At 38.9% G+C, this 14,467-nt stretch overlaps 1 protein-coding gene across 1 annotated transcript in view; it reads right to left on the bottom strand.

Moving 5' to 3' along the window:
* Nucleotides 1-14,467, bottom strand: part of LOC149282549 (scinderin-like) — a 44,746-nt gene that overhangs the window by 13,756 nt on the left and 16,523 nt on the right. The window contains exons 5-10 of the mRNA XM_089498133.1: nucleotides 11,405-11,494; nucleotides 10,113-10,245; nucleotides 8,704-8,792; nucleotides 7,183-7,398; nucleotides 6,050-6,171; nucleotides 4,610-4,700 (exon numbers count right to left, since the gene is read on the bottom strand). Coding sequence (XP_089354259.1) covers nucleotides 4,610-4,700; nucleotides 6,050-6,171; nucleotides 7,183-7,398; nucleotides 8,704-8,792; nucleotides 10,113-10,245; nucleotides 11,405-11,494 — 741 coding nt within the window. The remainder of the gene's footprint in view (nucleotides 1-4,609; nucleotides 4,701-6,049; nucleotides 6,172-7,182; nucleotides 7,399-8,703; nucleotides 8,793-10,112; nucleotides 10,246-11,404; nucleotides 11,495-14,467) is intronic.

The raw sequence follows: 14,467 nt of genomic DNA, 5'->3' as shown, positions 1-14,467 counted from the left end.
TCAAGGTTTCAGGACCTCAGAGGTCTCTTTTGCTGCTCAGCTCCAAAATTTTAACATCAGCCTGCAGCCCTTCATCTTGAGAATCAAAAAAGTCTGCAACTGTCTGAGTTTAGGCTTTGCGCTGCTGATTGTCCTAATTATATATAGGGAGGGCCCATTTAGTAAATACTATACACTGGCTGGTTCCTCATATTGGGCTGGATCCAAATCTAAAGAAAAACTTCAATTGAATACATATTGTTAATGAAATATCAATTATCTTAGGTCTTCTGTTATGTATGGGCATTGAGTTTTTCTTTTATTACCGAATCCAGCCCATTATCTTGTGCAATGTGCCAGATATAAGTGAAAATTCACAAGGCTACATACACCCTTTCCTAAGGCTGTAGGTGTGTGTAATTAAAGTTTTTGGTCTACTGAGAATGTCATCATATTACAGTTCCAGGAGAGTAGCTGACAGACTGAGTTAAAGCAGGAGGGATTCTGTGGTTCAAAGACAATAAACACTCACCCTGGATAATCAGGATTAAAATAAGAATGCATGAAAAATAATTACGCAGACTTGGTTGTGTGCAAACAAAAAATAATAAACATGGGGGTTTGAAATAATACATTTGAGACTGGAGAAAAATAATAACAGGTAGGTGAAAACAGCCAAACCGAATGTAATCTTTATGCACATAGGACCAGATTAAAACCAGTTTACTGATCTATAGCAAACATTGTTTTTCTTATTATGTGTGACACCTAGTGGCCATATTGAATATTGCACTTAAAACTTGAACAGTGGCTTTAAAGGCATTGCATATAACAATATTGCCCACTAAGCGCTATGTGCAAAGCTTTTCTGTATTTGAACAGAAATGTGGTCTGTGGCAGAACATACGCCTCCTTACAATGGATTGGACCTATCCTATTTGGTTGTCTGCAAGTCATAGGGGCAGTTTTATGTTTCACTCACCTGCATGCAGATCATTGTACATTTAAGGCATACTGTAATGGAATGTAGAAAATGCTGTAGCAGAAATGTTACCCCTTTGCCCTGTTTCAACTACCCTGGTGTTGTCTTGATAAATATGCTTACCATAACCACTCAGGTAAAACAAACACTCGTTATTTACAACTAACTTTCTTTGGTTTCATAAGATATTTGAGCTACATTTCCTTCATCTAAACAACATTAGTTTTACGTGTTATATTTCAGAAATGTTTTCGCACCATTGTCTCCAGTGGCGGATCTACCGGGGTCGCAGGGGTCGCGACTGCGACCGGGCCCCGGCGGCAGGGGGGCCCAAGCCAAGGGGCCGCCCGAAATCTTTTTTAAGTTTTTTTTTTTTTTTAAATAAGGCAGGGGCGTCCAACATGCGGCCCGCGGGCCAAATGCGCCCCGCGAGACCTCGAGGTGCGGCCCGCGTAAGATCGGCAGCCAGGGCAACCGATCTTACACGAGCCGCACCTCAAGCCCTGCTACTTACTTGTGGGAGGGTCTTCTGGACAGCACAGAGGAAGCGGAGTTCACGTGACATCCTACTTCCTCTGTGCTTTAGCAGAGAAGGCAGAGGGAGGCCGCGCCCCCTGCTGAAGTCTGTGAGCGGCATCGAGGGAGCTGCAGTGCAGGTAAGGGGGTGGGGAGGGTGTTTGAATGAGTGTGTGTGATTGAGGGAATGAATCTGTGAATTAATGATTATATGAATAAATGAGTGTGTGTGTGATAGCATGGATGTGTAAGTGCTGGAACCTAGGCATGATGGGACTGTGATTGCTGTTAGCAATCACACTCCTATCATGCCAAGTCAGCCAGTACATGCTGAAACCTGGCCAGCTGCCCCCCTTGTGTAGTGATGCTGCCAGCAGTATGGGGTCTGCACTTACAGCCACCCTGTACCAGCATGTACTGGCTGACTTGGCATGATAGGAGTGTGATTGCTAACAGCAATCACAGTCCCATAATGCCTAGGTTCCAGCATTTACTGGATGGATGTGTAAGTGCTGGAACCTAGGCATGATGGGACTGTGATTGCTGTTAGCAATCACACTCCTATCATGCCAAGTCAGCCAGTACATGCTGAAACCTGGCTAGCTGCCCCCCTTGTGTATTGATGCTGCCAGCAGTATGGGGTCTGCACATCACTTACAGCTATCCTGTACCAGCGTGTATTGGCTGACTTGGCATGATAGGAGTGTGATTGCTAATAGCAATCACAGCGAGCACAGTCCCATCATGCCTAGGTTCCAGCATTTACTGGATGGATGTGTAAGTGCTGGAACCTAGGCATGATGGGACTGTGACTACTGTTAGCAATCACACTCCTATCATGCCAAGTCAGCCAGTACATGCTGAAACCTAGCTAGCTGCCCCCCTTGTGTAGTGATGCTGCCAGCAGTATGGGGTCTGCACATCACTTACAGCCACCCTGTACCAGCATGTACTGGCTGACTTGGCATGATAGGAGTGTGATTGCTAACAGCAATCACAGCGAGCACAGTCCCATCATGCCTAGGTACCAGCATTTACTGGTTGCCTGGGTATGATAGGAGTGTGATTGCTGTTAGCAATCACACTCCTATCATGCCAAGTCATATTGCTAATTTTGTCCAATTGCGTGTTACCTACTTTTATTAAACATGTGAGTTTTTATTATTATTTTTAAAGGTGGGGGGTCATTTTCGGTTTTGGCTAAGTGAACCCTGAATGTTTTGGTCCAGAATTTTCATTTTAGTTCATCCCTAGAATAAATCTAGGGAATCCTGAATTTGTAGTCGCAAAACTTTCAAGGCCCAGAAATCAGTGAGAGGAAGAGTAAAGGTTTTGTGTCATTTTACTTTATTTTAATCTGCATATTTTATTAAAGGCCATATTTTTTGTCACAGTGAAAAATGAGTGCGGCCCGCGCACGTATACAATTCTGATGAAGTGGCCCACTGCAGAAAAAACTTGGACACCCCTGGATTATGCCCTTTGTACATGCGCCCCTTTTTCTTTGATTTTTTTACAGATATGATTCAATATGTAAATTGAATTTGTTGAATTAGTTGAAAAATAATTGTTGGGTAAAAATCATGTTTTTTTTGGGGGGGTGAGGGGGTGGGGGGGTGAGGGGGTGGGGGGGCCCTTAACAGATTCTCGCACCCGGGCCCTGAGGCGTCTAGTTACGCCCCTGATTGTCTCCTTTACCTTCCCAGATTCAAGCGAGGCAAATGCACCAATGTAAGCAGCAAACAAACCTTTAAAACCATAATTCCATAATTATGCATACAAAAACTTGTTTAAGAGGGAATACCAGGAACATAGTTTTAGCATCACTACATTTATTTGTTAAATAATGAAATTTAAGATCGGTGACAGAACCAGCATTTCAGTCCTGAAGATGTCTACCGTCTGCCCTTTTAAAACAGCTTCCACCTTAAAGGGACAGTAACTTAACAAAATAGGAGTGATAACTTAATAAGAAGGAATAATCATATATATCTGGAGAACAAGAAGTTAAGTTGGCTGCTCCATGATCCACACATGAGTTTTCTAATATTACTTGAAACTGTTTTTTGTATGTGTTTAATAGATCCACTTCAACTACTTGTGATTGTGTTTTGGCATAAATCATGAAATAAGTGCACTGAGCTTAAATACCAGTCTTCTACATGAGCCCAGATAAATCAGCAGAAAGTGAAATACAGAATATGTCAGGAAAGTATGTCAGTGACATGTTTTCCTTTCTGAAATGTTAGGGGACTTGCTTGTTAATTTCCAAACTGCCTGCTAGCACTAATTATATATACATATATATTGTGATCCTGCACCCACACAGGTTACCAAACAGCACGGTCCTCTAGGGTATTAATGCCACATCTCAGTTAGGCAATCATCCACAATTTATTTGTAGTCCACGTATGCAGCAATATACAGAATTTCATAGTACACAAATTCCCTACAAACAAAAGCCTAGCTCGTCTGAGCGCTTACTAACATATAACTCCCTCACTACTCAGGATCTAAAACTAAACAAAATATAATCCCACCAACCCTTTTGATGGTCTCTCTTGTGCAAAGCAAGCCCTGCTGCTTCCAAACAAACTCTCTCTCCTCTCCCTCTGGCCAACAGGTCAGGTTATATTGCAGTCAGTGCTGCTCATTACTTGCAGCTGACCAGTGCATTGGAGTCAGCTTAAACTCCTGGCCTGGATCCTGTGTCAGTCCAGGTGCATGTAAACTGCGGGGTGAAGCACCAGCCTGCCCTATATGTCATATAAAACCCTGCAAAATCGAGGGGGAATGTATACCCCTTCCACAACAACACCCCGCACCTTGTTACAATATATTAAATTTAATATATATTAAATTCACAGACACATGTTAAGTTGTTTTTCAAAGAGAACATCAATCATGTTCCGCAATCTAGAATGAGTTTAACATAAATATCTGGACAGAAATTATGAATTCTATTTCCTTTAAAGGAGTTTTTTTTAAATACACGTGCCACTATTTTATTTTTTACCACCCCTGTAAGACATTTATCCTACCCAGGCCTGCCTACAGATACGTGGCTAATCTGATGGCTTCTGCTTTATGTTTGAAATATTCCATTTGTTTAGAGATTCTATGTAAACCAACCTGAACAGCTAAGCCCCCAAGAGACCGGTCCAGCTGCACCGTCAGGAAAGCAGATGTTGTTAACTCATCTCTTGTTGCTTGGGCTCCCTGCCTGGAAAAACAAAAGCACAAAAAAAGAAAATTGGATTGCGATTTGACTGTTTTTGACAAATATTTTACTTTTGAGGCATGAACTACTATAAAGATACTAATGAAATGTAATCACCAAACCTTAAACCTATATTTTGTTCAGCTTAGAGAGACCAACAGCAATAATATCTCAATAACGGTCCATTTTGATCTTAGCCAGTAGTAAATGCCCCACTATTTCCAACAGAAATCAATCGATAAATACCGTATTGGCTCGAATATAGGCCGCACTTTTTCCCCCCACTTTAAGTCTTTAAAGTGGGGGTGCGGCCTATATTCGTGGTCTAGCGCCCGACACCCGGGACATGCAGTCCCGGGCGCCGGGCATGCAGCGGGGTTTGGATACAGATCCCCCGCAGCGGTGCAGGGGACCTGCATCCTACTCTCTGATACGCTCAGACAGCCTGCCCTGCCAGCACTTTCCACGGGGGGGTGTCGGTACGGGAGGTTGTCTAAGCGCATCGTGCGGACCGTCCGCACAATGCGTTTTACCTCTGCCCCCAAGACTTACCAGAGCAGACTTGCGGGGCCAGCGGGGGACATCTACGCAATACGCGTATACAACTTCCGGTTCCGGCACATCCACTGAGTCCTGGCACCGGAAGTTGTATACGCGTATTGTGTAGATGTCCCCCGCCGGCCCCGCAAGACACCCGGGAGTCTGCTCTGGTAAGTCGGGGGAGACAGAGTGGCAGCATATCTCGGGGGGGGGGGGGGTAGACAGAGTGGCAGCATGTTTTTTTGGTGCTTTTTTAAAGAAAAAAACTTTTTCTTTAAAAAAGCACCAAACTTTTAGGGTGCGGCCTATATACGGGGGCGGCCTGTATCCGAGCCAATACGGTATATATATGAAAAAAGGCATGCAGCAAGGCTTGCTTTCCATATTTAGTTTACGAGCTGATCTACTAAACATTATAGGTTTCAGCAAATAGTTTATAGTAGGGCCAACGCAAAGTACAGGATTTGGTCATTCAAACAGAACGTGTATCCGCCTCAAGGGTTTGTGTTCCATTCCAAAATTAGTTTTTTGATAATGAAAATACAAAATATGAGGGGTTTGGTCCAGGGCCAGACTAACAGTTAAGACTGATCTTGGCATTTAAAGCACACCAACCCATGGTTCATGTGACCACATGGTTTTAGGAAGGGATTACGTTTATAAGGTAAAATGGGGGATTTTTTTGTATCTTGAGCACTGCTGTTTATCTGTTATATGTAGCTGCAGAAAAACTGTGAACAATGGCCTGAACTTGTTTTATATAAAATATTATATATATTATTATTATATATATATTATATATAGCAATTTACCACGTGTAGATGATCTGTCCCTTTGGATATGTATAAAGAATAATGTAACAGTCGCCTCCATAAAATTGTCCATATGTACTGGGATCTACCGGGACTCTGCCGCTACTTTCCACGCGCCATATCTAAAAGAAAATATGCACATAAATAACCAGCATAGTCAAATGTATAATATATATATATTATATATATATATATATATATAATTTCCCATTAATAGCAACTCTTTCTCAGTTCTAAAGCTGAATACAACATAATCATTTCATACATTTCAAGTGTGATTCATGTAAATGTTACCCTTTTTTCTGATAACTATTCCAGTTTTTTTTATAAATATGCCTTAATCTTGGGTATAATATGCAAACAACTAAATTGTCAGTATTTCAAGGAGTATTATATAGAGGTCATGTTGTTTCATAAGCGTATACTGCCACCCTAAGTGTCCTAAAAAGACATGTGTTACACATGTATACAATGTATTATAGGTGAGATTTTATAGTAACTAACCTGAAACTAGTTAGAATACATTTGTGATCACTAGTTATATAATAAGAATTATTTTAATTCATTTATTTCATTGGGGTGATTTATCAGATTATCACTGGAGCAAAATTTTTAGAACACTACAATCACATCTCCAAAATAATAGACCAGTGAATTACTCTGTATATAGTGGTGCATCTCATGTGAGTATTTGGTTCCCCCCCAAAAAAAACACAATAAAATTAATAACACAACTGGCGGTATTAGTAGTGCTAGCATAGCCCATAGCACTATTACAATAATAGAGCAGTGGATATTTTAAGCAATAAAATTGACGATATACAATTTGACAATAAGATTAAAGAATGTTAAAACATACTAGCAAGGAAGGAGAAGAGGACTCTGCTCTTGTGTGCTTACAATATATTAGATCAGACATCGGACGTTACAAAAGACAAACTGATAATTGCTGTAAGCACTATTTCAGACCGTGTATCCATCATGCACTTACGGCGCCATTATAAATCAGCCACACTATATATTATAATTGCGCTGGAGGAGCTTGATGGGTTTGGCCCATAATGCATAGTGAACTGCAAATTCCCTCTTTAGTGAATAGACCCCTTAAAGAATCACCAGTATTGGAGACATACCTGTACTTCTCCTGATCCATCATCCACCATGTTGTGCTGAGCTGCCATTTGTGGAGATTCATGTAATTTTGAAGCATCAAATTCAATCTGCTTAACGCTGGCAATCCTTTCTGTGGCAAAGACCTTTCCTAATCCTACACTTTGATCCTTATCTTTCCAGTCCTTGAAAAACTGTTTAAAGATTGGTGTTTCTCCTCCTTCTGGAAACACTTGAATCTAAGTTTAGAGTTTGGTGTTTAAAAACACAAGTCATTAATTACTAAGATGTGTCATAAACAAGCTATTATCACAAATAACTTTAGATGAGAAAGCGATTTAAAATGTAATGAACAAGCAAGATGACAACCTTCGCATACAGTCCAATAGAATGTAACTTTTTTTTTAATGATAAAATGAAAGAAAGCTTAAACTTAAATACATAAATACTTTGTATATGAGATACGGTAGTTAGGACTTGATTGGAGTGTGATAGTCCCTTACATTGTGATACCACTAGGTGGCACTGCATGCAACTGAATGTTCCCAATAAAATTCATGTAGTGTAGTAGATGAAGGCAAACCAAATTTTGAACATTTCTGCAGAGTGAATCGCTTTGCATTATTTTTATGATCCATACAGAGCAAATAGATCCCGCAGTGCTTAACAGTGGGTTATACAGTGAGTTTAGAGAAGTTTTACTTTACTGAGAGGCTGGTAAATAAGTGGAAAAGTCTCGCAACAGGAGTAGAGGTTAATACAGCTCCAGGGGAATGTAACATGAATGAGATATGAATATGGCTCCTATTGCTGGTTGTCAGGGTTTATATAGGACATGGATTGGCAAAGTGTCCTATATAAATTATCACAACCGGCAAATGTGCTATATCTAAACCCCACATTTATATAAATACATGCATACATATACATATACACACCAATAACAGGTACAATGCATTATTCTAATTATGGTTAACAGAGTGATGGTATCATCTAGACACACATGTATTTAGTTCTAAACATTCATTAAGAAAAAAGATTTTGGCAACATCCCCCATCTCAAAGAACGCAAATCAGAAACAAGTTTCATGGCGGTGTATTCTGAGGCAGAAAGAAACAACCAGACGAGTGTGTGTTATCATATGTAGCATATTACATTATAGGCTTAAAGAAATCAGTCTGAATGGCATTCACTTTAATACATTCATTTTGTATTTGATTCCATTACAGATGGATCTGAAATTATAATTATTATATTTTAATCAGTGTTTATAGCTGTTTATACTTAGTCTGTTCCAGCACTAGTGTATACTTTGTGGATTAACATATAAGGATACCAAATAAGACACGGGCAAACCCTGACACTCACATGCAAACCATGGGCATTTGCAGTAATAAAGAATATGTATTCATCAGGTTGTTATTAAGGATAAAATAGGACTGGTCATAGTTATGTGTGTAATTGATATCAACTAGACTAACACACACAACCTTGGAAGAACATCTTTTTAATTCATATCATTACATTATTTATTATGTAATACCTGGGTGTTAGGAGGGTAATTCATTTGCTGTATGAACTGTTCAGCTGTCTTCATTGCAGCCTTCCTTTCATTGACATTGGCATTCTTACCTGTAAAGACATATCACTCATCACTTATTATGCTTAACACACCACGTAGGTTTTTCTACAAGCAATTACAGAGACGAACCAGTGGAGACTGAAAACCACCAAATGCTACTCCTTCAACTAGTTTTGCAGGATTTTTTAAATACCTAGTTTGCAAAAGGGATATTTACAGTGTATATATATATATATATATATATATATATATATATTCAATAAATCTTTTGTTCTGCCTTTAAAACTGATCAGACATATGCTAAATTATGTTCACAGCAGTGATGATTTTATAGTGCCTTAAGTTGTATGTTTTATGATGCCTCCGCTTGTATCTTACAGTGGCATTGCTGGCGCATTATGATGGCAGTATATTATTAACAGAAGTTTTCACTGTCTCTGGCAATTGCTCACTGGTCTAACCTGCAGCTGTTGCCGGATTGTTGTCTAAATAGTGTCGTTCTCTGGAAACGTTTACCATGACCAATGTACCCAGTAGTTAAAGAGCCAATTAATATAACTACTTAATGTACTGTAAAAGATCAGGCATAATACTGAATTGTGGTTAATTAAGAGCTTTTGTACCTTATTATATTATACGTGATGTTTTACAGTAGGAAAATTCTGGCTTGCCCATGGTTATAAACAGTCCTGTGTTATTATTTACCAAGTGTTGTTATCTACCATGTCAATTCTCCTAGTGACCAAAAAAGCCTAGGGAATCATGGGGAGGCTATATGGCTGCAAGAGGGAAAGTTGAATACTGTAGTCAATGGCACAGTTGAGTGTAGGGTGGTTATAGGAGATGGGAATGTTGGAAAGCCTGCAACCATAGAGTAAAACTAGAATTGCACAAGTGCAATGTTTTTTAGTGCAGACACTTGGAGGGAATACAAAATCACAGATCTAATAGAACAAGAGGATTCATAGCAACCCCGAACCTCCAACCCATGTGGTTATTTCACTTTTTATTATGGCCATTTATCACCTAGTTTTATTTATTGCCATTTATTGATCGTGGGTGCATTATATAGTTACACTAAATGTTAACCATCAACTCTCCTATTGATATACCTCAAATGTATTTTCTCAGAATTCCAGGGGTATCTTAAAAATAACCTTCGGTTCTTTAATAAGTGACTCTTTAATATATGGAAAAAAACAAATGCAGCCAACCAAGAAACAATCATCCCATTATGAAGCGGGACCGTATAGATGTAATTATCATGGTTGTTTTACAAAGTGTTTCTTTTACACTAGAAACATAGGAGGTCAGAGCACATTAGTTTGTTTGAATTAAGCCCCAAAGAAAACATACACATGAAGTCTGACCTTTCCACACAAAGATCTTTTTGTCAGCAGAGTGGTCTAGAATAAAACACTCCTCAGAAAGAAGCATGTCTCTGCAAAAGGGATTTTCCTCGGCAACTACAGACACTTTCATAGAGCCACTGGCATCCGACACCTAAGAGACAAAGAGAATGTCATACTTGAGTCAACCGTTCCACTATTTTTCATTTAATTTCTACCACACACCTAAACTGTGGATTTAGTTAAGTTTACAGGTTCAGCATTCTCAAACATCTGTTTCTAATTTAAGGCAAAAGTAAGTATTTTAATAGTCTACCTGGACTCATCAGATAAATCTGAAGGCCTTGGTGTTAAAGCAGAAGACTTTGTCTTAGCACAAGTTCAGCATTTTCTTGGGCAAGACTAATTTGTTTTGGAAGCAGAAGAAGCTTCTTTTGCTAATACATTTCTCTACCTTAAGTAAAGAAGCTGCTTTCCTTTTAAAAAAAATATATGTAAAGAAAAATCCACTCTTTCAGCTCATTATGAAGCAATGGTATGTTTACGAGACAGCCTTACTTTGGAAACAGAGGCTGGACTAATACATATGCAAAATAGATTTTAATTATAAAATATACATATATATATACATAGAGGACAAAACTGAGATATTAGCAGCCAGACAATGCAGAGCTAAGATGTGTATAAAAAGAAACCAGTTTTTACACACATTAGGTCTGCTATGAAGCTACAACTTTAATAGCATTCCATAGGCAGTGGCATAGTCTGGGCTTCGCTTAGGGTGGCAGGTCCAGAAGCTGTATAACAGAGGGCTACTGGATCCCTGTAGTTAAGAGGGAGATCATTGATCTCCCTAACCTGCCTATTAACACCATAGATGACAGTACTGTGTCAGCAGAGCCTCCATAGCTCATTTCCACTTGAAGGGGGCAGCTGGTAGAACTGTCCTGGCTTATACTTATTTAACCCTCTTCAGTGGTGATTATTCCAATAATTTATAGTAGTTTCATCTTAATCAAAAATTATAAAACGATTCATCGTGTTACAGCAGATGAGGCCAACAGGTGGCGCTTTAGTTTGCTGAACTGCAACTGCTACAATGTTGTGACAGTCCCTTGCTAGCCAAAGACTGATTGTAAATCATATGAAGTGACCTCCCAGTTGGCTAATTCCATGTTACATTTCTTATCTCAGTAGGGTAACTATAGTTGACTTTAAATGGATTGGATTGACTCGCTATGTTGCAGAAAATATAGCAGCGCTTAGCATGTTGACACGTGTAACCTATACATGATAGAGCACAGCCATCTTACCATATATAGTTTTGCCATTTTCCTGTTGGAAACATCTGCAACATCATCATTGTCATCTCCATCGGGCAGCGTTGGCTTCTTTCCTAAAACCTTTAGAAAATACATTTTGTAAATGATTAATATCGTATTGTTTATATTATGTTTTATTTTCGGTTAATAGTGTTTGACTAGAAATCATTTTGAATTAAGAGAACTTTAAAAGCACAGGAAACTTGAAAATTAATTCATTTGAACCTATTACAACTGAAAAGTATGGTGGGATAAAAATGTCAAGATTTCCTTGCAGACAGAATATTGTATGTATAGAAAATGTATATACTTCTCTTAAGTTTAAAATATCAGTGTCACCAAGCGTCATTTTGTCTCTACTCCATTGTAGAGTACAGACAAATATAATTTCAATATATAAATTAATAAATAATAGCGCTGGACTTTCATTTTTGTAGCATGATAGCTGCCGGGACGGCAGCCTTAGGCTGCTGCTTACCATTCTTTGCTTGAGGTTTCTAGAGGTCTGAGTTAAATGGAGCACTGAGATATGATGTCATGTTCCATCATTCTGCTCCTCTCAGATTTGTGAAGACAACAAGTGTTTGGTAGAGCTGGAGCCCCTGCTTTGACCTTTGCTAAGGGTAATGGAGCCTAATAAATTTTGCCCTGGAACCTGCAAACCTGGGGGTTAGTACTGCAATAGGTTTAAAGCTTTCTGGCAATCATCAGACACCATAATTTTATTGATTCTGTTGTAATGACAATTTTTTTGTAATGCGTAATCTATAACTGACCTCCAGCAATAAGTGAAGTACACCTCTCATAAATCTGGGACTAGCCAGATGCACAGCAAGTGTCTGACACTGCATATGCTTTCACTGAAGGCACACCCATATCATTGCATCCAAACCTCTCTTTATTTCCCATGACTCCACTGGATGGTGCAAGTCTACTATACACTTCGGATTATGAAGTTTTTTAAATTGGTATTTTGCACACTAAATATAAATCCTTTGAAAACACCAAGTTGTCAGTTGTAATTCAGCAAAGCCCTATCATTTTACCACTAGAAGCACAAAGTCTATGTTGTATCATGGTGTGGCACAGATAAGATATGAAAATGAGAAAAGCCGTTTTATGGTTGACAGATGGAAGCTGCAAATATTTGAACCTTGGGACTTTAGATCAAAATCTTAAAAGAGTGAACTAGCTTTAAAGGGTCAACACAGTTTGTTCCTGCTTATCGAGTCTGCAAAAGCCCCAGTGATGGAAGGTTCTGTCACAGTGTCCTACAATTTGCATTTTCATGACGAGCGTTATAAGGGTAAACTCAGTCTTCCTTACTAGAAAAACATTTAGGGACCACCCTTTATAATGCATAGTCAGTGAGGTTTAACTGAATAAACCTCAGATTAGTACAGAATATTCCAATATTTTATTTATCAGTGAGCCAGAGCCAGTAGCAGATGTTGCAAAGAAGGTCCCTTAACAAAACATATTACTCATTACAAGATCATTATATTTATTACAAACCCAAGCTGCTGCCTCATAATAGTATGTATAAGTTCTTAACTCCCATTTTTCAGATACACATTGTAAGCACTTTTCAAGTGAATTCTGAATCTAAGCACTGATCAGCTGGAAAACAGCGAAAGTTTAAACAATTCAACAAAAGCACACAATTTACCACCTCCTACAATGCAAACATTGCTTTGTAAGAGAGGCAGTTCCCATGTCTTCTATCCGTCAGCAGATGTATTCATTGTGAAGCCATATACTGATTCTATGACGGAGGCTCATTTAAGTTTGCTTTTTGGATCCCCATGTGACAACTGAAAATCAAATAAATATAAAAAAGACAAAAACCTCAGTAACAATTTTATTTATATGAAATTGGTCAGAAAGAAGTCTGCTTATGGTTTATCCCAATCATATAATAAAACACCTAATAAGCATATAAAGTTCAATATAATTATAGGGGGAAGGCAGGTGGCGAGCAGGGAGAGGAACAACCACATTACCCAAAGCACACAACATACCAAAGTATGCGACTACCTGATCTAGAACAGCCTCCACTCTTCCAGCAAGGCTGTCTATAAGATTTGGAGTGTGTCTGTGAGAATTTATGCCCATCCCACTAAAAGAGCATTTTTTGAAGCCAGGCCTTGTTGTTGAACTAGAAGGCCTGGCTCGCAATCGAGACAGCCTTACTTTTGGAAGCTTCAGCACTCAGCAGCCCCTCTCTGTGAGTGTGCGTGGTCTACCGATTCATTTCTAAACTATTGTTACTCCTTGACAGTTACACTTCACAATAATAATGCTTACAGTGGGGCAGTGCAGAAAGAACCTCAGTACGACTCGTTCTACTACCAACGTTTGTCTATGGAGATGTCTATCTCCTTAAATATAAACAACACCTAAACTCAATAATTAGGATGGATGTCCATGTAGTTTTGGTCTTTTAGTGTACATACAATTAAAGTCCATTTAAGTTCTGATTTACCACAGGGTTTACACTTTTCACAGACATTAGAGTGGACTCTTGCTTTTGATATCATTCAAATAGATATTTTTTTCATTGTTAAACAAAGCAAAAATGTTATCATCAGCAAGTAAATTATACTTACACCCAGTATGGAAAGCCTACTTAATATCATCTAGTCTAGTAGTTCTAGTCTAGTAGTTCTGAATTAATGCAGAAACCACCTGTGCTGTTTGTTTTGCTGGCCTCAAAGTTTGCACAAATATTTCAATAAATCTGCAAGCTTTATTCCCCCCCGTGGGTCTGGTGTGGTTTATTTAAGCAGCTGCACACATTTCAAATAAAGATGTCTTTCTTAAGAAGGTTTGAATGACTAATACAAATTAGTACCAGTGGTCGGTAGGAGGGACTTTGTTCTTCATGAAGTCAAACTCAGATATAAACCACGCTTAGCACTAAGTTAATGTCACTGTGACACCTGTTTGCAAAACAGGCAATGCTGTAAAATATCATATTGTACGATTATAGGCCATATTTAAAAAATAAAAGCACACTAGTAGAAGCGTCAAAATTTTTTTTTTTTTAATGGC

The sequence above is a fragment of the Sceloporus occidentalis genome, unplaced genomic scaffold (genome assembly GCF_023333645.1).
Source record: "Sceloporus occidentalis isolate IW3139 unplaced genomic scaffold, rSceOcc1.0.p SCAF_113, whole genome shotgun sequence".
NCBI classification, from domain to species: Eukaryota; Metazoa; Chordata; class Lepidosauria; order Squamata; family Phrynosomatidae; genus Sceloporus; species Sceloporus occidentalis.
This window is presented reverse-complemented; position numbering and strand designations above follow the sequence as displayed.